This window comes from Dicentrarchus labrax, unplaced genomic scaffold (genome assembly GCF_905237075.1).
Source record: "Dicentrarchus labrax unplaced genomic scaffold, dlabrax2021, whole genome shotgun sequence".
In the NCBI taxonomy this organism is placed as follows: domain Eukaryota; kingdom Metazoa; phylum Chordata; class Actinopteri; family Moronidae; genus Dicentrarchus; species Dicentrarchus labrax.
The window spans coordinates 8589303-8613987 of NW_026136706.1; the positions used below are offsets into that span (position 1 = coordinate 8589303).

The 24685-nt window shown below is 41.2% G+C and overlaps 1 protein-coding gene across 3 annotated transcripts in view; it reads right to left on the reverse strand.

Annotated features, from left to right (window-relative positions):
• LOC127366021 (neuropilin-2) overlaps positions 1-24685 on the reverse strand; it is a 95264-nt gene that overhangs the window by 34959 nt on the left and 35620 nt on the right. For all 3 annotated transcript variants that reach the window (XM_051404699.1, XM_051404697.1, XM_051404698.1), the window contains exons 5-11: positions 24319-24474; positions 24053-24222; positions 19848-20003; positions 9913-10057; positions 5841-6016; positions 4921-5094; positions 3307-3451 (exon numbers count right to left, since the gene is read on the reverse strand). In XM_051404699.1, coding sequence (XP_051260659.1) covers positions 3307-3451; positions 4921-5094; positions 5841-6016; positions 9913-10057; positions 19848-20003; positions 24053-24222; positions 24319-24474 — 1122 coding nt within the window. The remainder of the gene's footprint in view (positions 1-3306; positions 3452-4920; positions 5095-5840; positions 6017-9912; positions 10058-19847; positions 20004-24052; positions 24223-24318; positions 24475-24685) is intronic.

Sequence of the window (24685 nt, forward strand, 5' to 3'; positions counted from 1 at the left end):
TTGTTGTGAGTGTGTTAGAGAACATGTGATTGCCTTACACTACTGAAGTCTCCTTTTATTTATTTATCAATTCATTAATTCACTCCTTTACTTCCCTAGCAGTGCTGAGATGGGTGGTGGTTCTGGCTCGACTGTATGCCAAGGCTCTGAGGAAGAAAGGAAAACGCCTACAATTCAAGATTTTTAAAGGATGTCCCTTTTAAAGTGGGGCAACTTTATAGATGTCAAGCTTGGTGAAAAGAAAAAACAGAACCATTTTGAAGGCTGCCTTTTTAGAGAAATGGAAAGTATTAGATAGAGGAAGGAAGACAACCTCCTAGGCTTGAATCTGGACGGAGATGGAAAGGTGTTGTTAGGCCATTTCCTGTATGACTTTATATCTTACTTCCTATCTGTAGCCTTGTGTGTGTATGTGTGTGTGCGTGTGTGTGTCTGAATTTATACGAGAGGTCCACTAGAGTTGAATGTGTGTGCGTTTTGGTGTGCTTGTGACTTATGTGTAAACAGCTGTGTTCAGTGGACTGAAGCTGATGCACTCTGTTGAATATTTTATCTCCCGTTACAACTCAACACTTGCAAGCACACACACACACACACCCACGCAGACACACACACAGACACACACACATACACAACACACAAGCGAGAGGAGAAACAAAGTCTATTTTGTTTTCAGTCAAATGGGCTTTTTTGATTATTGTTTTCATGTATACTCACTAGCAAAATGATTGTGACTGCATGACTGGTGAGACCGTGTGTTTTACAGTGTTATTATCCTAATGACACTTAGTGTGGAGACAATTAAAAAACAGACAAAGTGAAATTGAACTAAATCTACTTGCTCTAAGCCTCTAAGATGTGGAATCATCATAGGGTGTGATTATGTGCAGTATTTTGGATGGTAGCAGGAGCACTTGCTGTGGTGTTCATGCAAAATGGGAATGAACTGTTATCATGTCTAATGCATGGATTACATCCAGAAGGCAAACATCTGGCATGCAGACACAGACAGCCAAACCAGCAGACAGTCACCGAAACAGTGCAATAGCCAAGAGCTTGATCCGTACTATGATCATGGAGCTTTTGGCTGCGGATTTGACGTGTATGATGTCATTAGGCACAATAAAAATAAATGTTTATGAACAAGAGAAAACCCTGCCGGTGCAATCACACTGGTTGCAGTGAGCACGATTGGACATATTAAGAGGCATTTGTCTCCATTATAAAGAAATCACTTGCTGCCATTCATGATATACAACTTGTACATGCTAGATAATCAGTCCAGTGAATGCCCCAATCTTTTTTATATGTCACTTTCTTGTGCCTGAGGGTTTTTATATCAATGAGCGCATATTTTACACTGTTCTTACTACCAGTCAGCTGAAACTTTAAATGAAAAAGGGGAATTTTCCTCCAAGAAAAGACTTCTTAACGTGCCACATCTCACTGTATGTCCTCTCATTAAGGATGCTTTTAACTCGAGGAGTAGTTAAATTTAAGGTAAGTTTTAAACTATAAAATTTAATCTGAGAAAACTGTAAAACCAAAAGAAGAAAAGTGCTTTATCTTTCTATTAGATATATTATAATGGATAATCCTTCATGTTATCTCACTGGTACACAGTACTCACTTGTCCTACAAAGAAAAAATCAGACCTTTTATTGATGTTATATCTGTGTTATACCTGAATTGTATTTTTAGTATTGCCATGGTAACCTATTAAAACCTGTGTTAACAGTATAACAGTAGAGGGTAGAGAATGTCCCCTCTCTCCCATCATCACCCACCTCTTGGCTAGTCCTGACACATCTAGGATATATTGTTCCCTTTGGGCTTTCTCTCTCTCTCTCTCTCTCTCTCTCTCTCTCTCTCTCTCTCTCTCTCTCACACACACACACACACACACACACACACAGTCCAGAAATACAGAATTTTAGCGGCAGGCCATCAGTTGAAGCCAACAGCGCACTTCACGTCCACTGGGAACAGGTACGTGTCATTTCCTGTTCTCGTCTTCACCTCTCACATGTCACAACCTGACTAAAGCAGTAAGATTTGATGGCACAAGAAGGAGAAGAGTAAAGAGGAGAGAGGAGAGAAGGTTGGCCACAATATAGATGTCTGGTTAAGAAAACATTTAGTACAGTTACTGTTTTTAGGTGAATCATTATTGAGACCGTATCGGGCCTTTTGATTTCTTCATAACGTAGGATAGAAAAGTATCACAACTTCAGGGACAAAATGTATGCAGCACATCATTATTGCTCAAGTTAAGCAATAAATGTGGGGAGATTTGTACAACGGCCTGCTTTATTATCGAAGTTATTGTGCAGCTGAGAATAATTTGCTCACCACAGCTAACAAGCTCCATACAACAGTCACATATTGTAATAAATACACAGCTCAATAAAGAAACATACTCTAATAGTCCCCATTCATCAGTCTTTATAAAAACAATCTTTCCACCAATCTCTGAGTATGAAATATAGAAGCGAAAAGATTTTAACAGAATAGACCACAGATTGATCAGACTTCAGCTGACCATGTACTGCACTTAATCCTTCACTACACGCTAGCAACATGTTATTAACATAATAGGCTGTGAACACAATATAGTACAACTACACAGCTGGCCACTATTAGTAAAAGTCCCATGACCTAGACATTTTAATCCCTGTCCAGACATGCTGCAATACCTCCTATAGAGCAAGATGATTATCTTCCACCACTATGCAGAATGCATGCAAGTATGTGCACGCACACACTCAAGTACACAACATGTAGCCTACTATATACATAAATATAATACATGTTGTGTACTTGAGCCACTCACAATGGCATACAAAAGAAAGCACACACAAGTTCTAAATGCTCGTAAACCATGCACATAAACACACTAATTACAGATATTAAATAGATTAATGGTGTGATTTGCACAGCACATTTAAGTCACTAATGTTTTGTTTGTAATTACGTTTATGGATCATGTAATATACATATACATGCTGAAGTATCATAATCGTTTTCAAGGCTTTGTGGTATTTTATGCGCCTGTCATAAACAAACGAGCGTACCGCCCCTGCGAATGACTGTGTTAATGTATTATTAACATATTAACACATATGTATCAGTGTGCATTTGGATGGGTGTGCACAAACGTACATTCCTATAAGCTCATAGCCCATCTGTGTGTGAAAGTGTGTGTGTGTGTGTGTGTGTGTGTGTGTGTGTGTGTTGCATGTGTACGTCTCTGTCTGAAAGTGTGTAGCCTTCTGTTATCTTACATATGCACATGTGTGTTCTTACCAGGCAGGTCACAGCCGAGGACCTCCATCCTCATGCCGATCCCAGCAGGCGACCACCTCTCCGGAAAGACTCTGATGTACTGGGCCACTATCTCATCAAACCTCCGCACCTCTGGCGTATCGTAGTGGCCGTTTCCCTCGAAAATCTAAGAGCAGAGAGGCAAAGGCATGTTGATAGTGCTGTTATTTGAGTTTAGAGAGTTATTAGAGAGTGGTTTCCTATTTTCATTTTACAACAAGGAAAGAGTAAGGATAAAACATTTCCCCTCCAAAGGATATTTTCCTGCCAATTTTGACATTCCTCAGTTCAATTTGTGCACTCAACAGGAAAATATGGCATTTTGTAGCCTGCTCCACTGATGACAGCTGCTCTTTTCACTGTAGCTCAACCTAGTAAGATCTTGCTGCATCTTCCCAGCGCTGATTCAAAAGAAACATTGTTACAAGTAGCATTGCTTGTCCTAGAGTTTGTCTTAAATCCAAAGCTGTCTGAGAGATGTCTTAGGCAGAAAATGATGAGTGAATGGTGAGCTTTACTCCATGTTTGTTTGATATGACATCTGTCAGAGTGGGAGCATTGATACATTGTTCTGTGGTGAAGACAGCATTAAAGATGAGTATCCTGAAAAAGTGGGGAAAGATATAAACGCTGCAGAAGTAGTTAAATTTGTCATTTCACCACTCCACCGTTCACATATTATTGAAAAACAACAGCAAAAATGGTGAGCCTGTCTCTCCAAAGTCATACAACACTCCTAATCAGCTTTGTTTCCTAGCACAGTATGACACATGTCATAAAAATAATGTGTTTCCTTTGATTTTCGAGTAATTTTTTGAGGCTTGTAGCAGCCTCTGGCAAAAACACAAGATTTATTACAAGCTGACTAGACTGCAGCAATCCTCTCAAAATGTGGGCTGTGAAAGTTGTAATGTCGGTTTCATTAATTGAATTGTATCTTCTGTCTTTGCCATTTTTCGAATTTTTAAAAACGTATGATGAATTTCCCAGGATGCTCATTTAAAAAGACAAGCAGATGAGAGAGAACAGGATTTTAGCATCAGGAGAAAAGCCAGACACTCAGTAGTACTATTAAAGCGTTTTAAGACAGAGTCTCAGAAAAGAGAACAGAGTTTAAAGTGCCCTGTCTCACAGTGCGTTAGACTGCCAGCAGTGTTGAGTGGTGATGCAGGAAAGACATTTTTAATTAACACCCATGAGAGACAAATAGAGGCTGAGTGAACGAGAGGATGAGACACAGAGAAAAGCAGAGAGAGAGAATACAGAGGACTTAGAGAGAGGCAAAGACAGTGGCAGGGAGAATGAGGAGTGAGGTGATTAAATTGAATTATTATCAGAGCTGAGGCTGTAATAAAATGGCTTTTTTCCCCAAAAATGACAAGGCTGAGAGAGAGAGAGAAAGAGAGAGAAAGAGAGAGGGGGGGGAGGGGAGGGAGAGCAAGAGGGATTGAGAGAAAGACAGCTATAAATAAACTACAAATGAGGGAGAACTGACAGTGACAATCTGAGAGGATAGTACATATGTATGTGTCAGACAGACAGACAGACAGACAGACAGACAGTGTGTGTGTATGTGTGTGTGTTCTCCTCCTTTACCTTAGCAAACCCAGTCTTGCTGTCAGTGATGTAAGTCCAGTCTTTGCTGGTCAAGCTGTGTGCCAGTTTGTACTTCCTGACAAATGCTCTGTTTTCAGTGCTGGTGCTGCCCTCCAGCCCTCGTGCACCCTGGGTAATAATGCCACGCACCATCTTCGGCACACCAAGGTCCACCTGCAACACAGGCAAACATAATTATTATTGTTAGCTCACACTCTCTGCACCACAGAAGCCAATCTTTTTCAAGATCCCCTGCCTATTGTGGCTACTCTGACTTTCTCTGTAGCCTGCACAATCGATCAGTGCTGGTTTTTCATTACAGAACTTTTAACAAATTGTTGGGTACAAGAACCACTTTATTTTTTGCATTTCTGTTGTATTTCATGCACTGGGTCAGTTTAGAAATACAAGCTAAACTCAAAACTCAGTTGTTTTTCAGCTTGCTGGACGCATTCTTTTATTCACTTAATCTTGTCTCCTCACTGTTTTATCATATGGTTTATTCCCAGTTTTCCTAAATGTTCAATATCCTCTGGTACAACTTCTGTTTCTTACAACCGATACTAGCACCTTTTTCTCTAGGCTTCGATATTTTGTGGTTTGTCCAGCATTGTTTTTCCAGTGACAGTTGTTGCCATTGCAGATGATATAGTAAAATATGATTATTGTTATTTCCAGGAACTTTACACCAAAAGAGGAGGAGAAATAATGGAAATAAAAGCTACATGTTACATTATGTTACCTGTGGTGGGAAAGGGGCCAAAATGTACTGAACTGAAATATCAAGAGGCTCCAAGTGGCAGCATTTAATTTCTGATGCAGTAAATTAAACCTTACCTGTTGCCCTTCATCTCCAACTATGGTTTGTAATGTACCGTAATGTAAAAAACAAGATCACTCGTAAGGATTAGGTGACGTACCTGTAGCCACTCTTCTCCAGCTATTGGTTGTGTCGGGTTGGGAAACCAGCCTGACCGACTGGCCACCAGCCTGGCTGCCCCCATGGAGCCGTGGATGTCTCTCATGGACGACGCAGAGATCTGGGAGTCAGGTAGCAGCCCAGACAACATGCCTTGCAGCTCTGAACAGGGAGCATCTGAACAGCAGACAGGAAGAGAATGGAATGAAATAAACATTTGAATTGTTTTCTTAAGTTACAGGTAGAATTTCTAGTCATTTTGCTATTAAAATCAGCTCTCAATGGGAATATTGATGCCTTTAGTTTTGTTTTCAAAGAATAGTATAATTGCATAGAGATGCAACTCAAGTAGAGTTTGGAAAATTGTCCTCTGCGCTCTCTTAGCATCAGTACAGCATGCATGATTTAACAGTCTGTTGCCAAAAAAAAAACAGATCCACAGGACGAGCAAATAGAACACTTAACTGATATGAAAAGGATTGTATGATTTTGACATTTCTTGCATTAAAAGGTTGAGGTTGTAAGTTTGATGAATGAACCAACACATGTATTTTTTTCAAAATGCTCTTTACATGCTACTGTGCAACTGCATTACCACACAGTAATAAAATAAAAGAGATACAAAAGTTAACAAAATTTTTACTGTGATGGATTTCATATCACGTCTGTGAAATGAAAATGTGAAATGAAGTTAGAGGCTGCCAGAAAGGTAGATATTCTCTGGAAATGGAGTGAATAGTAAGAGTGATGGATATTCAAATTACAGGTTAACAGACATATACATGCTATTATAACTTTCCTTTAAAAGCAAACCGGTTTTTCTGTTTTCTCAATCCCATCGGTCTAAATGAGTTTACTGCATTGCTAAACATATAAATCACAAACTCTTCATGAATGAATGTGACTTGAAGGTCAGGAATAATTTGGTGTCACTGTTTGATCTCATCTTGGAGCAAAACTCCTGTCTCATAAATGAATTGTTAAAACAACGCCTGGTGTGTTGCACTCTGCTGCTTTCCATCTACCCATTTCATTATTTTTCCTTCCTCGGCTGCAAAGTTGGTGCATAACTTTAACCAAGCTACCAAAGGGGATTCTTCATGGGGAATTGAGCCAGAGAACTCCCAAATGGAAGAACTAAATGAAAGCGTGTTGCAGATCAAAGGGATACTGTTTATTATACTGAAAAATGTGTTTTAGTCTAACAAGCATCAGAATATGTTATCCCCATGAATAATGACAAAAAACAAAGGGAACAAAACAAAGTGACCATTTCGTTTTTGAAAATGGGGCAGGAAAATGGTGGGATAAAAGAAGAGATGCAAAGAGGAAGAGGAAGGAAGGGAAGAAGAAGAAGAAGAAGAAGCAGGATGAAATGTGAGTAAGAGGAGTTAAAGGACAAGGAGGAGATAAAGAGATAGACAAAGGTCAAACAGAAAGATGGACTGTAGAGAGAGCGAGTGAATATAAAGGGTGAGAAAGATAAAGAAAGATGCTGGTGAAAAGAAAGAAAGAGAGCAGATTGACAGTGAAGGGTGACGGTGATTGATGGTGACATTCTTCGGGTCTACACGGAGATGAATGTTTAATGCTGTGACGTTTGCAGCCGAGCCTCACTATGGTAAATAATGAATCAACAATAAACAACAAAAACAGCTAAGGCATGTTGGATGAGCTCAAGCTCTATAACAGAAGAAAGAAACTGATTAGCCAGAAGAAAATTCAATTATTGTATTGTTTCTTATTTTTGCATCTATATTTTAAGTAGCTGCACTCCAGCAGGTTTTTTTTTTTAAATACAGGGGTGCAGTGGGAGTTGAGAATATCATCTCTAGAGATCACAGTAGCAGAAATAGATAGATATCACACACCAGCACGAGAGCCCTTAAAGCTCTCTCTCTCTCGCTCTCTCTCTCTCTCTCTCTCTCTCTCTCACTCTCTCTCTCTCTGTCTCTTTCACACACACACACACACACACATTAATACATAAACATGCACACAAACACACACATATAGAGCAATACATGCACCAGCACATAGAAATTGAATAGTCAAGGTCTCTCACACACACTTCCACTTGCACATACTCTGATGTTTAGCCCACACACACACACACACACACACACACACACACACACACACACACACACACTCCCTGCTTTTTCTGATAACAGGGTCTTACAAAAGCTGTAAAGTACACCTCTGAGGCTCTACCTAGCCGATACACACGCACATGGCTGCAAACACGCACACATACACAAGGCTGGTGAGAAAAAATGATAAAGGTGCTAGAAATAAATGATTGATAGGTGCCGCAGGGCTAAAATAAAATAAGATTAAGGAAGGAGAGAAGGAGGGATGCAGGAACGGAGGGTTGAATGAGGCAGGGACAGCGAAGATTTAAGGGAAGGGATAGGGAGAAGAAAATCATCAAGGCAGCGAGAGAAAAGTGGGAATGGAAGCTGTCAGCAGAGGCAATAGAAGGACAGGGGAAAAAGTAGAATGAGAATGAAGAAAAAACAGAGCGACAGGTAGAAAGTGAGAAAAAAGTAGAGAGACATAAAAGTGTGATTTAAGTTAATGACATGTCACTGACTGACTGCTTTATGTCTGCCTTTATAGGCCTGTGTAGGGCATTATCACATTCCCCCCTGGTGGTGTGTTCGTGTGTGTGCTTGTCAATATGTCTATGTGCAGGGGGAAAAAAAGAGAAGATACTGCATAGCTATTAGCTGGTCTGTTTGGTTAAAAAGTTTTCTCTACAGGTTATAGATATATGTTACGGAAACTGTTGCAGAACAGTGTGTGTTCTTTCTTCTATAAAGTAACAAACTCTGTCATCCTTCTGAACAAAAGGCTAAAACTAGTCTGCAAGATTTTGCATATATAGTCAGTCTTTTCCCTCAGAGATGTGATGGATTGCAGATATTAAAAAGCAGAAGAGATGGGCAATACACAGGGAAACAGAAATGGCCAAAAGATGCACTGAATTGGACCTCACTGCTGAGAGTAGAGTGAGAAAAGTAGGGTGATATATAATGCAATTTTGGGAGTTAAAATAGGGTAAAAAATAGGCAATTGGTAGACACAGGCAAAGATACCTGATATATGACACATCACACACACACACACACACACACACACACACACACACACACACACACACACACATACACACAGGGACCTACACACAAGCAGTATCATATTGTTTTGGTGTGACTGTGATTTGTGTGGGTGCTGAAATAGCCCTCCTAGATAAGAGCATATCTGTCCCTCTCAATGGCCACTACGATGGCAGCAGAGAGAGGCCCTAACCTAATAATGATACGGTGGAGCTGGGACACACACACACACACACACACACACACACACACACACACACACACACACACACACACTCAAATGGATAGAAACTCTCTCTCTTTTACCATTTCTACAACACACACAAACACACACACACAAACACAAACACAGACAGTCTAATTAAGTTTTATCTATTTATAGTATTGAGCTGATTATGCTGGTTGAAATCGTGTTTGTTTGCCAGGGCTGCAGATGAAAGCTGAGAGCCTGTTACTCTCTGATGTTATCACCCACACATCACACTCTAGTATTATTCTATTAGGACTGAGTGTATTTCTTTGTGTGTGTGTGTGTGTGTTGTGTGTGTGTGTGTGTGTGTGTGTGTGTGTGTGTGTGAGTGAGTGGGAGACAGAGAGGGAGGATATGTATATGAAAGAGCGAGGGCAAGAGTGTGAGTGCACATGAGAGTGGGTGTGTTGTGTGCATGTGAAAGATAGATGACAGAAAGCAGAGGAAAGTATGAATAGAAGCATTGGTGGATTGATGGATGGACAAAGTAAGCAATTATTTATTATTAGGTTATATAAATTAAGAGAGAAAAACATCACATTTGCTTGTTCTTTTCCAGGAAATGTTTTCTAGGGGAACTATTTTTGCTATGATCAACCTTCTGACCCAGTGTAAAAGCCAGTATATCACTAATCCCATGAGGAGATAGGCCAGAAAAAGTCTGAGAAACTCTACAGAGGAAGACGCTTCATCTTTCTTACCCGTAATCTGACAGCCGTAGAGCTCAAACCGCAGTGCAATGCCGTTCTTCCACGTCTGAGGTCGAATTCGTACAAAGCGGGCCAGGACCGGCTGTGGGACCCGATTGAGAACCACCTCCGTGGCGTCAGTATTGGCATGGAAAACCTATATGGAAAGAGGAACAGATGGAATTTAATGATTCTGCATTAATGGCTGTAGAGATTTTCTGTCTTTCCCTTGTTACACTCTACAGGAAGGACAGTGGGCAGACAGTTTATTTCCTAGAGAGACATTTTGTTCACATGTTGAGATTTTAGCCACATTAAGTCACATAGCCTGTCACTCAGTCCACTGCTTTGGTCCAGACAGAAATATTTCAACGTCTAATTTACCATACATACATTAACACACACACACACACACACACACACACACTGAATATATTCTTTCTGTTCACAAAGGAAGGAATGAGTGCAAAGGTTTTCAAACACACTGACACACACAATCTGAGGGCAGGCAGTGTGTAATAAATCAAAGCGTGCAAGTTATGTGGGAGAGCATCCTCTTCTCACGTCCTCTTGACTCAACCACACACACGCCCAAACACACACAGGAAAACATAATCTTTGCTCCTTCACGCACAAAGAACAAAGAAAAACACAGGCTGTCACCCCTCAACGCACAGACACACACACACACACCATGATATTCACAGATTCACTGCTTCCGGACACACACACCCACACACACACACACATACACACACACACCACAAAACACACACTGTCTCTCCACTGCCTTATAAAGTGCTCCCACACTCCCCACCATGCGCACACACAACACAGACACAAAATGATTTCCTCTGAAAACACACACATATACAGATAAAAAGAAAATTGAATGCAAGCGCACATGGCCAGAAGCACTCCTTTTGTCTCCTGACACCAAGACTTTACATCTCTGTCTGTCTGACAGAGTGTCATGTCTCTCTCTCGCCGTCTATGACTGTCATCTCTGTTGGGCTCTCCACAGGAAAACACAGCTGGGCTTCTGGCTCTTTTTCCTATAATTTCACTTTCAACATCTCTATCTCCCCCTCTCCCTATCTTGAGTCCATGATGATATTCTGCTGTAATTTTAAGAAAAAAGAAATCTGAAAATCCTGTTGTTTTATTAGAAAACCTCAAAGGCTGTTTTTCCCTCTCTTTCTATTATGTTACATCAGTGCTGAAAACACAGCATAGTGTGTTTATTACAGAGAGAAGTAAACCTCATTCAACAGAGCCAAAGGCTTTGCAATTACTTGGTTGGGTACTCATTTATAGATGTTCGCTTGGTTTTTGGAGTGTGTGTGTCCGTGTGTAAGTTCACTATTTTCCTTCTGTTCCCAATCAATTAAACAGCAGGACCCGTCAGGGGTGACAAAATATGGATGAAAGGGGTTTTTGACTTGCGGGAACAGCAAGCAGGCTACTAGACCAGCTGGGAATTGAACCTGTGACCCACTGGGTGTACAATACAAAGTCAGACCCAGTGAACTCATGCCCTTACAATGGCCTTAATACCAGAAACTGTGACCAGTTAAATGATGGAAAAATGCCGAAAGGCCCCAAACGACCTAATGGGATTGTGGCAGTGGACTGTAATTACAAGGCTGTGTGTGTGTGTGTGTGTGTGTGTGTGTGTGTGTGTGTGTGTCTGTAGGTGTGTGTGTGTGTGTGTGTGTGTGTGTAGGTGTGTGTGCTGTGTTGGAGCGTCAGTGTGTAAAAGTGTAATTATGAAGTCTCACTCTAAGGAGTTGGGGGCTGGCGGGTGCTGTCTGATTTCCCATGGTGCACACTGAAACATTTCCTCAGTAAATGTGTGCACAGACACGCACACACACACTCACACACTCATATGTATGTGTTCTTATGTACATGTACACGTGTCTGATTAATCTTTTTGAGTGTATGTATGTTTGTATGATTGTCTAACCTTGTTCTTTGAATCAGTGGTGATATGGTAGCGATGTATGTATGTGTGTATCTCTATTTCAGCTGCTTGATCCAAATCGTTACAACTGCTGTTTTACAATCTCTTCGGTGGACTGAAATTGCTTCAGTAGCAGGCTAAAAACACGATAAGAAAATACCAGCAATGACCGCTGTCAGAGCTCACCACTGCACACACACTGATTATCTTTATGAGATCAGTCAAGAAATTGTCTCTTAAATATTCAGAATCAATGTTAAGCTGACCTGTCAAAATTTAAATATGTTTTTGGACATATTTTATACTGCTGCGTGACTTTATCTTTAGCTTTAACCTCCCTGCTCGGTCTTATCAACCCACGTTAGAGCCTTCAGTCGCAGTTAAGTGCAATGTGGGTAACTTATTATTTGTTAACATGTTATAAACAGAAAGCAATGAAAGTTAAATCTACCTCAACTCAAGTTTGCCCTCTTCTAATCTAGAGAACATTGCTTGCCCTCTGTTTTAGATTTGCATAAATTATGGTGCACTTCAATATTGTACATCACAGTAAGTATTGGCAAACTGCACACTTATTAAAACAATATCGTTTTGTTACAATATATTCAACAGAAGCCTGCCCTCCAGGTTGTGGCTCTGCAGTGAGAATCCACAGTGAGGAGGTGTAAGACGATACGTAGCATCTCTGAGGTCTTAAACTCCTAAATTCACAGTTAACAGTCTCTTTCTAAAAGGCTTCTGCAACAATCAGCTAATGGACTACACCCGTAATACAGTTTAGGTTGGTGTGTATGTGCGTGAGAAAGAGAGAGAGAGGAGGTGTAAAGTTAAGCATCTGTTCCTGGTGTCATCTTGCCTTGTCTCTTAACACAGGCGGAAACAATTGACCATTAATAACACACACACACACACACACACACACACACACACACACACACACACACACACACACAAAACATAAACAGGCCAAAACAAAAAAGCAGAAACATTGTTAAATACCAATACTATAAGAGCAATTCCAAGCAAGAAACATATTCCTGATTCAAATGATACTTTTATCCCCCAGTTAAGGTTAGAGGTGACAAGACGTGGAGTGAATACTGTTTTCTCCTTCATTTACACACACCCTCTCCGCTGAATAACAATAATGTTCAGGGCAGAAGGAAACCTATTGTGTAGCCGCTTCTAGTTTGTAGTGAAAAGGCAACTACCCAGGTCTAACATGCAACTACCGGATAGAAAAAGAGCATGACAAGGAACACGTTCACCTTATGGGAAGGGAAAGAACAGGTGTGAGTCTGTGTGTGTGTGTGTGTGTGTGTGTGTATGTGTGTGTGGCCATGTCATGAGCCTGCAGGGCCACAGTCAGTCAGCCAGTGAGGACCAGTGCAGACACGTTGAATTATTCAAATGTCCGTGCTGGGTGTGTTTTGTGTGTATGTGTGTGGATAGAGTTATAAAATAGTAAAACACCCCCCATCTCCTCTAATTTCATCACACAAGGACAAAGACACACACACACACACACACACACACACACACACACACACACACACACACACACACACACACACACACACACACACACACACACACACACACACACACACACACACACACACACACACTACAGGGAGGTTTTTGACAGCTGAATCCTGGTAAGTATGACAGTCCAGTCCACAAATCTTACAAACCAAATGACACATGGCACCCTTATGATATCCCCCTATGTCCCTTTCCCCTTTTTTCTCTCAGCTTTTCTTTCTTCATTTGTCACAAACTCTTTTCTCCCTCTCCCCTTTGACCTCACCCTGCCTCCTGCCTTTTCCTCACCTCGCCTCGCCCCACCCTCCTCCAACCATTCTGTCGTTTTATTTAATTTCCCCTCTCCCGACATCCTTCCCGGCTGTGTTGCTGAGACCTCTGATCTATCCAGAGGGATTTGTGGTCAACACCCTTGTCTGCTATTCTCATTATTCCTCCTCTCCTCCGTGCCTCCGTTCATCCATCTATCCCTCTTTCCTTCGCTCCGTGGTTCCCCTGTGAACACTTCTTTCCCCCCTTCTGCCTCTTTCCTTCACTCACTTGTTCCCCTATGAACCTTCTCCCTTTGGTTTTCACCTCTCTTCCTCCCTCTGCACAGCTCAGTTTCTCCTCTCTCTATCAGTTGAACGCTTGAATGGTTGACCTTTTGCTTGTGTTTTCTCTGTTTTTCTTTCTGTATTTCTTTAATTCTTTCCTAATTTTTTTTTCAAACTTTCCAAAACTTTCCTCTCATCACGATTCCCTCTCCCTCCCTCCTATTCCACCCACGTCTCCCTCCTCCAATCCTTCTCTCTCCATCCATCCTCCCTCCCACAGATTAAGGTGGGAATAGGAGGTTTTGGTCTTGGCTGAGGTCCAGTGTTGTAATGGCCACAGACAGCTCCGCCTGCAGCAATTCAGGAGGGCTACATAATGACATTTGTACCACGTTGAGCTTAAATGTACCTCTACCAGCAAAAGGTCTCAAACTCCTCTAGACGAAGACTCAAACTGAGACAACATCATTTCTCGACTTAAGACCTCAGGTCACTGAAAATCGCTGCTTTTCTCTTGTCATGTGGGCAACCTCCCATAACCAGGCCTACGGCCAATTTTGTGCACTGAATCATAGAATAGTTACACTGATATTGTAATCTTTTTTTCTATTTCTGTATAATGCAAGTTCCCATGATCTGACATGACTTGATCATCAAAAAGGGATATGAAAACTGGCTGCTGCACAGTAAGAACAGCAAAACAAATATTTATGGGTAAAAAGAACAAAGAAAACTTTGAATACAATTCCAGTCCAGAAACAGCACAGCATCTTGGTCCTGTAATGATGATTTTTTAATATAATCTACCATGCCTGGTATTCCCGCCTGAGTCGTATACTTTGCCCATCTGCTTGCTTCTTTCCCCTCTTTCTCTGGTGCATGTCTTGAGTCAGTATCTGTCATTTGTGAGCCTGTCAGTACAATGTAGGAATAAATGCTGCATGAATATTACTTCTCCTTCGCTCTGAATCGTTTCTGCAAGTTAACATGTATTCCATATGTCCCATCTGGTTCACAACAGGCCTTTAATGACATTATCAAATACATTACAGATCACACAAATCATCATGATGTTGTGTGACACTGGTACCGCCCCTATGGACCGACTCCCAGATGTTTAAAACCAGAGAGTGTGTGTATGTTTGTGTGCACAGTGGCTGCTTTATTAAAAGTTACTCATCTGAGTCAAATACTAACTTAAAAGGTATTTGTGTCTGTCTTTGCTGTTATGTGGGTGCATAATTTTGTTTTGAACGAGTGCAGACGGTATATGCTATGCTCATACTTCTTTTCTTTCCATCCATGTGGCTCCCATTAATTTCTGTCCTCCTTTAATGCCTATTACTCATAAAATACTAATTCAATAATTCTTCCAGATTAACACACACATACATACGCACACCCAACCGTAGCCAAGCACAAAAAGTAATTTGTTCAAGCAGCATAAACTTGTCTAAATCATGATGACTTTCTCAGAAACATATGGAGGGAGGGAGAGCGAATGATGGAGTGTCGAGGGAGGCAAAAGAGGAGAGATGGAAAAGAGTGGAAGAATAAGGTGAATGAAGATGTGAAGAGAGCGAGTGTGTAGACAAGGAGGTAGGAGGAGGAGGATGGATGAAGAGAGTTTGAGGAAACTAGTGAATGAAAATGTCAAGCGAGAGATAGATGGATAAATGGACAGTTCAGCGCAGGTTCAACAAGTACAATGGAAAGGAGTTGGAGAACTTTTATATATACCTTGAATTGGTAGACAACGTATGTTCTCTTGAAAGAAAGCAATAAATAAATAATTCAATGTGGCTTTTGTGTACCTTTAAGTTCAGGAAAAGAAAAATATTACATGCTTACAACTGATCCCTCCATGTAATCCAGATCCAGGATCTGCTCTCAATTATACATATAAATAAAAAAAAGAATTCCTTGAATTATCCTGTCAATGCAGACACAGCATTTTATACACCCAAACTATAAAACACTCTGCCAAAAGATCTCCTTGGCGCTTTGCTGTTGAGTTATTTATATATATCTTTCAAACATAAAACACAGACTCTCACTTACACCCTAAAATTCGACAGAGACAGTTGGGATGGCAAGGCCAGTGCTGACTGTCCGTCTGAAGTATGTCAGCTGAGGACAGACGTTAGGCTCCAAGATGCTGATACCGTAGTTTCATCATCAGATAAATGATCCCTCACTTCACTTTTTTTCAGTTCTCTCTGCTCTAACTTCACTCTGCCTCCTCTTTGATATACAAAAGTGGATCAAATGAAGCAACTGACGACCCCAACCATTAGATAACTGAACAGACTGACTCACCAGGGGTCGAATGGCTCAAAAGACCCTTACCAGTTGGTTTGAGGTTGTGCATGTTTGTGTGTGTGTGTGTGTGTGTGTGTGTGTGTATTTGGAAGAGAAGTGAGGGATATTCTACCAGAAGCTGCTGCTGATTTATTCTAAACCCCTCCTCCTCAAACACACACACACACACACACACACAAACACACACGCACACCCCTCTGTGTCTCCCTAGGCATTCAGCTCTGAAACAGCTTTCCAGGTTTATGAGGGAATCAAGGGGGATTATGGGTAGTGACACCAACAACTAACCTCAAAACATCATCATTCATTTTGCATATAGGATTGTTGTTCTTCTATAATAAAATTATTACTATTAGAAAAAATTAATCACCAACTGCCATCAACAGTTATCAGTGGCTCTCCAAGTTCAGGGACTTCTGTCAATGTAAACTTAGATGTATATTTAGACTGTTTTTCTGCTATCGATCTTCATCAGTTAACTTCAATCATTTCTTCATCGAAGCCATCAACCTGTCTGTTAGACCCGATCCCAACTAGGCTGCTTAAAGAAGTTGTTCCCTTAATTGGCACTTCTTTACTGGATATGATTAATCTTTCTTTATTATCAGGATATGTACCACAGTCCTTTAAAGTAGCTGTAATTAAACCCCTTCTTAAAAAGTCTACTCTGACCCAGGGGTTTTAGCCAACTATAGACCGATTTCTAACCTCCCGTTCCTCTCTAAGATTCTGGAGAAAGTAGTCGCCAAAGAGTTGTGTGACTTTCTACATAACAATAGTTTATTTGAGGATTTTCAGTCAGGATTTAGAGTTCATCATAGCACAGAGACAGCTCTGGTTAAAGTTAATAATGACCTTCTGATTGCTTCTGACAATGGACTTGTCTCTGTACTTGTATTATTAGATCTTAGTGCTGCATTTGACACCATTGACCATGATATTCTTTTACAGAGACTTGAGCATCAAATTGGCATTAAAGGAACTGCCCTAACCTGGTTTAAGTCATACTTATCAGATCGTTCTCAGTTTGTACATGTTAACGATGAATCCTCCATAAATACTAAAGTTAGTCATGGAGTTCCACAAGGTTCTGTACTTGGACCAATACTATTTACTTTATATATGCTCCCTTTAGGCAACATTATTAGGAATCACTCCATTAACTTTCACTGTTATGCAGATGATACGCAGTTATATCTATCAATCAAACCCAATGAAATTAATCAATTATCTAAATTACAAACATGTCTTAAGGACATAAAATCCTGGATGACCTGCAATTTTCTGATGTTAAACTCAGAAAAAACGAAATTCTTGTTCTTGGCCCCAAAAACCTTAGAGACTCATTGTCTAAAGATATAGTCACTCTAGATGGCATTAACTTGGCCTCTAGCACCACTGTCAGGAATCTTGGAGTTATCTTTGATCAGGATTTGTCATTTAACTCCCACATAAAGCAGACCTCTAGGACTGCCTTCTTTCATTTACGTAATATTAGAAAAATTAGACACATACTATCACAGACAGATGCAGAAAAACTAATCCATGCATTTGTTACTTCAAGGCTGGATTACTGCAACTCTTTATTATCAGGTTGCCCCAATAAGTCCATTAAAACGCTCCAATTAATTCAGAACGCTGCAGCACGAGTACTGACAGGAACTAGAAAAAGAGATCACATCTCTCCTGTACTAGCTACTCTGCATTGGCTCCCTATAAAATGTAGAATTGAATTTAAAATACTCCTCCTCACCTATAAAGCTCTTCATGGTCAGGCCCCTTCATATCTTAAAGAGCTCATAGTACCCTATTACCCCACTAGAACACTACGTTCTCTGAATGCTGGGCTACTTGTGGTTCCTATAGTCTCTAAAAGTAGAACAGGAGCCAGAGCCTTCAGTTACCAAGCTCCTCTCCTGTGGAACCAGCTTCCAGTTGTGGTTCGGGAGGCAGACACCCTCACCACATTCAAGAGTAGGCTTAAGACATTCCTCTTTGATAAAGCTTATAGTTAGGGCTGGATCAGGTGAGTCCTGAACCATCCCTTAGTTATGCTGCTATAGGCCTAGACTATCGGGGATTTCCCATGGTGCACTGAGCTACTCTCTTCCTCTCTCTTTCTGCACTCATTCATGTCCCTTTAATGCATGTTACTAACTCCACTTCTTCCCCGGAGTTCTTGTGCTTTCCGTCTCGCAGGTTCTCGTGGATCCTGGTGGAGCCTCCTGCCATGGTCCTGCTTGACTGCCATTGCCAATACTGTTGTTGCTGTGCGTCTGTCTGTCTGTCTGTCGCTCTCTCTCTCTCTCTCTCTCTCTCTCTCTCTCTCTCACCCCAACTGGTCGAGACAGACGACCACCCACCTAGAGCCGGAGGATCTGTCCTAGGTTTCTGCCTTTTAACAGGCAGTTTTTCCTTGCCCTTGTCGCCAAGTGCTTGCTCATGGTGGTACTGTTGGGTCTCTGTAATTAATGTTAAAGAGTTCGGTCTAGACCTGCTCTATTTGAAAAGTGTCCTGAGATAACTTCTGTTATGAATTGGCGCTATACAAATAAAATTGAATTGTTGCCTGGTATCCACTGAATATCGCTATTTGAATGACAACACAACTGACTGAATGGTGAATTGATTGATTGATTAGTTCATATTCTGGGCAAATTAATTTTTCCATTCAACTTAACAGCGACTAAGCTCAATAGCTTTACACCTTATTAATAAAACTTGTTTACACTCACTTCTTTGTCCCTCAATTTATTTATTTATTTTTCCACATCTCCCTGTGTTTTATCCATCAATTACTTATCTGGGAGTTAGCTACAGCTATAAGCCTTATGGGATCTGCAGTCCACAGAGGAACCCCAGATGGTTAGACTGAATCTCCCTGTTTCCCTATGCATCTTGAGAGAATATGCATGTATTAGTGTTTGTGAAGGAATAAGGATTTATAGCACACAGCTAGACGTGGCGTTAGACCACAGGACACACATATGTGACCGCTATAGCAGGGAGAGAACGGCTGTGATGGAAAAAACAGCCACAACCACTGGAATGCTCCTATACTTTAATTGCAGTTTCAACCTTTTTAAAGACCCTCAATACTGTCTGCTTCATTTCTACCCAGCACCCCCAAAATGCAGCACACTCGCTGATGATTCATAGTGCTTTAGCACCTCTGAGAGAAACAGCTTAGAAACCTGTCCAACCAGGTCAGCATTAGGCAGTTCTCTGACCAGTAAGTAACAGAAACCAGATGGGATGTGAAAAGCAGACTGTGCAGTGTAAGTGTAGCTGCATTCAATGATGTAAGGTATCACTTGGAGCTTGGAGACGTGTGCTGATTCTGGCTTGGTCGTAAATCCTTAAATGAAGCCAACTGAACCGTGGTGGAAAGGCTGTAATTGCAGACACCGGTTGAATTTTGGGCTTGTGGTCAACTCTTGCTGCATATATTCCTTCTCATATTTGTGTCGAGGCATGTGTGTCAGCTAAGAGCATCCAGACTTTCTCTGGTCGCCCTGACTCCTGCAATTTATCCCATGGCATGAAATATGTGTGTCTGTGGATGCGTCTGAGCCTACCTTATGATTCTTGCCATGTCTGTAGACCATCCAGTCCTCCCCATTGGTGCTGACTTCCAACTTGAAGGTGGTGACATGGTAAGCCTTTTGAGTCTCCTTTGAAATGGCACCTTGGGTGGCGATGCCTGTAAGCACCTTTAAAGTATGCAGGTCCACCTGTTGGCGGGGAAGGGAGAGAAAGTTTAAATAAAGAATAAAAATATACCAACCAAACTGCAGACCCTTCCCTGATCTGTATCTATTCCTATTTCTAATCTTAGCCCGAATCCCATGTCATACACTTGGCAAAATGCCCTCATGCTGAAGCTCTTAAAGCATACGATAGACATAAATACACAAATATACACCTGGACTTATCAGCATCCAACTCTCACCTTCACTAGTCTCCTTTACTTTCTTCTCCCTCTCATCTCCTTATTTTTCTCTCTCTCTCTCCTCTTGTGTCTCCCTCCTGGCAGATCGATAGTAATGACCTGGGGCTCATTTTAATTTCCTCCCATACAATAGCCATAATCACCTCCCCATCCTGATTGTGGATGCTACGCTACGTGTCTGGCATGCTGCTAGCTATGTTGCATTATATGTGGACACCACTGTGTGATGAATGCAGGCTTCAGACTCCTTCATTTCAAGGTCCCTCAAGTAGATACACATTTGTCTTGCTTCACAGTGCCCAAAACGAGAAGATAAAGCAGAACAATGTCGCACACTAAATCACAGTAAAAAGTAACAAAAAATAAAAGATATTTTCTCAGATTACCTCAATTTGCACGGGACATAAAGTAAAAAGAGATTAAATTGTTTTGGGAATATATTTTAACGCTGCTACCGAGGAGCACCTGCCAACAAGAACCACTGTATTTATCCACATAAGGAATTATAATCAACTTTGTTGGCAACCAAAAAAACTGGATCTATCAAGACAGGACATTCATTTCCTGCAACTTTTTGCTGCTTTTTGACACCACTGTCTGACCTCTACATCACTGAAAAGCTGAAGTACTTCATCACTAAGTGTAGACTACTTTTATCCTTCCCAGAAACTGAGCACACCTGAAACTGTTTTGAGTATTTCACATTTTGAAACCCTCAGTTTACATGAATTATGTCCTCTCTGCTACGCTGGGACAGTGATTGGAGATCCATCCCTCTATTTCCTCTACTTTACAAAACACGGTTTTATATTAAAGAGAATAGGGAATACAGGCAGAGAGAGGGAAATAAAGAGCGGAAGATGAGAAAGGTTCTGCTGTAGGTTATAACATTTATTCTCCTCCATTGGAGCTGCTGAAACCTGTAGATTAATCAGAACTTGTTGTGTGTGTGTGTGTGTGTGTGTGTGTGTGTGTGTGTGTGTGTGTGTGTGTGTGTGTGTGTGTGTGTGTGAGAATTGTGCATCCCACTGGGGTATAGTACAAAACACCGGGGGAGGTAAAATGCTGCGTTTGTTATCTGTCAGAGAGACAGGTGTTTTAGATTACTTCCAACACACACACACACACACACACACACACACACACACACACACAAACACCTGCACGCTTAGGGCCAGACAGAGATCCACCAAGACAACTAATCAATAGTCCGGAACTGAGGAGACAAATGGATGAAAAGAGGAGAGGTGAGGAGTAAGGGAATAAGAGGGAGATAGAAAGAAGAGAAGGAGGTGAAGAATGAATGATTATGAGAGAGAGAGAGAGAGAGAGAGAGAGAGAGAGAGAGAGAGAAGAGAGAGCCTACCCAGGGCTTCCAAGGTTTCTCATCAATCACAGAGTTGTTAGAATAACAGAGCCACCAGAACTCACATCATCAATCTGCACCACACTTCACTGGACCAGACCAGACCAGACCAGAATAGAAAAATATAAAATACAATAGAGTAGAATAGAACAGAATAGAGCAACCACATAATCTACATCAGATAAAATCCCCTAGAGAGAAATTTAAACCACACACGTGGCTCTTGAGCCAACATAGCACCACACACATGCCTGAGCTGCATGGGTACACACATCAACAAACACACACACACACACACACAAACACACATGCATGAAAACACACACAGTCTCACACAGACTTTCTCGAGACCACGGGGTGCAAGATTCAAGAAGGAGAGGCATGTTGGCATTTATGACAGGTGCTTGTCAAGACAGGAGGTTGCACACAAACACATATGAGTACACACAAACACACACACACACACACATGCAGGGGCCTTGCTCTGTGCTAGGTGTTAACGCAGGCGAACAGCTGAGAGCCTCTGTGGAACGCAGCGACCCGACCACAACACCGGCGACCAGAGGAGAGACAGAAAGACAACACGAGAGAAGTAGAAGCTGCATTTCTGGCCAACTGTCCAGTCGATTTTATGCGAACATCTGATGTGTCACGGACAATCAAAATCTTAATCAGAGGTCTTTCCATCTGCTGAGGAGATCTTATGGGCAGGAAAAAGAAAATGCTAAAAAAAACAAAATATGGAGAATCATTCAAGTGATTCACATTAAGCAAATTCTTCAATGTCAGCTAATTTTTGAGAGTGAGCCGGACAGAGTGAGCTGTCAGCTGCAGTGGAGGTGAGACAGGAAGGAAGCATGAGACTGATGGGACCTTGGCCTCATGCTGTCTCTTGGCCACAGTCCCTTCCTGTGTTTGCTGGCCCGGAGTTTGGCCACAGCGGAGCTCTGACAATCAAAACTTCTGCGGTTGTGTCATAATTCCTACAAAAGATGAGATGCTTGCCCGGTTCGTGTCACATTGAGTAAAACCCTCACTGGCTTCTTTGTTGTTAACTGAACAAACTTTTGATCATTTCTTTGAAGCAGCACATGTTGGGCTGTCTAATCACAGGGTTTTAAGAGGATGGAATATGTTAGCTGCGCAAAGCAAGCCTTAATCTCATAGGCTTTTTTGTGGTGTGATTGTGCGGTGAGGTTTTAGTCAAGAAAACTGAGAATCAAGCAGCTTCTTGCTCTCGAAACTTGCTCTTGAAAGTCTATGAAACTGAGGTCTGCATCTGACATTGGGTATAGGGAAGGTTGAAGCTGATAACCTAATGAAGGGAAGCCTTTGTCATCAATGCCTATTGAAAAAGCTAACAATCAGAACCTGTGGACAGTCTTAGCAAGGCTACAGGAAGGTGACACCCAACAAGATAATCTGTTGTTTATGGAAGGCGTCTCACTGAAGACTGCCTAGCGGGTTGGTTTGAATTCATTTCTCTCTGAGGGCTGAGTGAACCTTACACTCCCTCCCTCTCTCACCCAGACAGCCTCATAACTCAGGCTCAGGCGCAGGGATGGCACAAAATTGGCACTGTGATAGAATACAGGAAACAATGCCTTACCCAGGCATGTAGCTGCTAAACCTTGATATCACTACACCTCCCACTCGCTCTCTCTCACTCACACACATACACTGACACAAATATAGCTGTGTTGGAGTTATTACGTGTGACATGTCAACACAAGAAAATACAAGTGTAGTCTGTTTTTAGTTTAGGCCGAGTAAATTTTTTCAAGAATAAGATTCTGTTGTTAAGGATTAAGATCTTGGATTTGTGGCACATGCTGATGAAAAAGAAAGAAAAAATCATGGTTTCCATAAAATCTTAATAAATAGGTTGTTTCTTGTGCTTCAAAGCACTGCAAACTTTTTTTCTGTATTAAACCAATCCATAATCTTTCCTTAACCGAGTGCTGCTAGTGCCTAAACATAGTAATGCTGTAGTCATTTCAAGTGGATATTGTAATGCTAGATTGGATATTTTTGTGGAAAACAAATAAAATACATTGTAAGTGAATATTTTACTGATACATTCACTATCAACATTTTTGTGACTTGCCAGATCCGTTAATTAACATTAACATGTGTTTAATGTTCGGTAATCTGGTCTACATTACATTTCCTTCAAAAACTATTTGCTGTTGCAAATGAGTTCAAACTAATAGTTCAGTTTGTGTTTAACAAAGATGAAGAGATGAGTTAAAATTCTTACCTGTACATCTGTTCATTCTTTATTGTACGGCTCAGTTTTAATTCAGGATTTGTGCAGCCTTAGTGCATGTGAGCGATTACGAGTGTCATTATTTGAGGGTTATAAAGCCTTATCAATGGAACCATATGTGAGCATCTGTGAATAAAATTTTGAGGATCTGCCACAGCTGCAGGTTTCTAAACTACAGTTGAAGACAAAGACGAACCTGTATGTACTCCCTGTTGCTGTCTTCGTTGGGCGTCCATCCATTGTCGTTGTAATTGAGTCGGGCCTGTCGTGGCAGCCAGTGTTCATCATAGAAACTTGATGAGGCTGTGATCTGGTCATCTGTGATCTTTCCTGACTCCAGACCAAACGCATTACTACAGTGGAAAGCTAGAAGAGAATAGGAGTAGAGGAAGAGATTTAGACCAATATTCTCACTTAAAAAGAACAAAACAATTAAACTAAAAAAAGGCAACTTAAACTTACTCTCACTGACTTCCTTGTGTGTCATGTTGTATCGAGCGGAGAAGCCATCTTTCGCCACCGCCATATCAGTGTGGAAGGACAGAGAGAGAATCCCAGTAGATGACTGGATCTCAGGAGGCACCCTGGTCCCACAGTATCGACCAATCAGAGGGCCCACTATCGATTGGAGAAAAAGTATTGGATTTGCGATCAGTCCATTAACTTCACCAACGTATATATGTCATCATCATTTACTTGTTTTACTCATGACAGAATACTCTAGATGTGTTGGTTGCACAAGATATTACAAGAATCTCACTCATCCAGGTGTCTAGATGGTTTATTAGCTTTTCATTCCTTTATCAATCCTTCGCATTTGTTTGTCTCT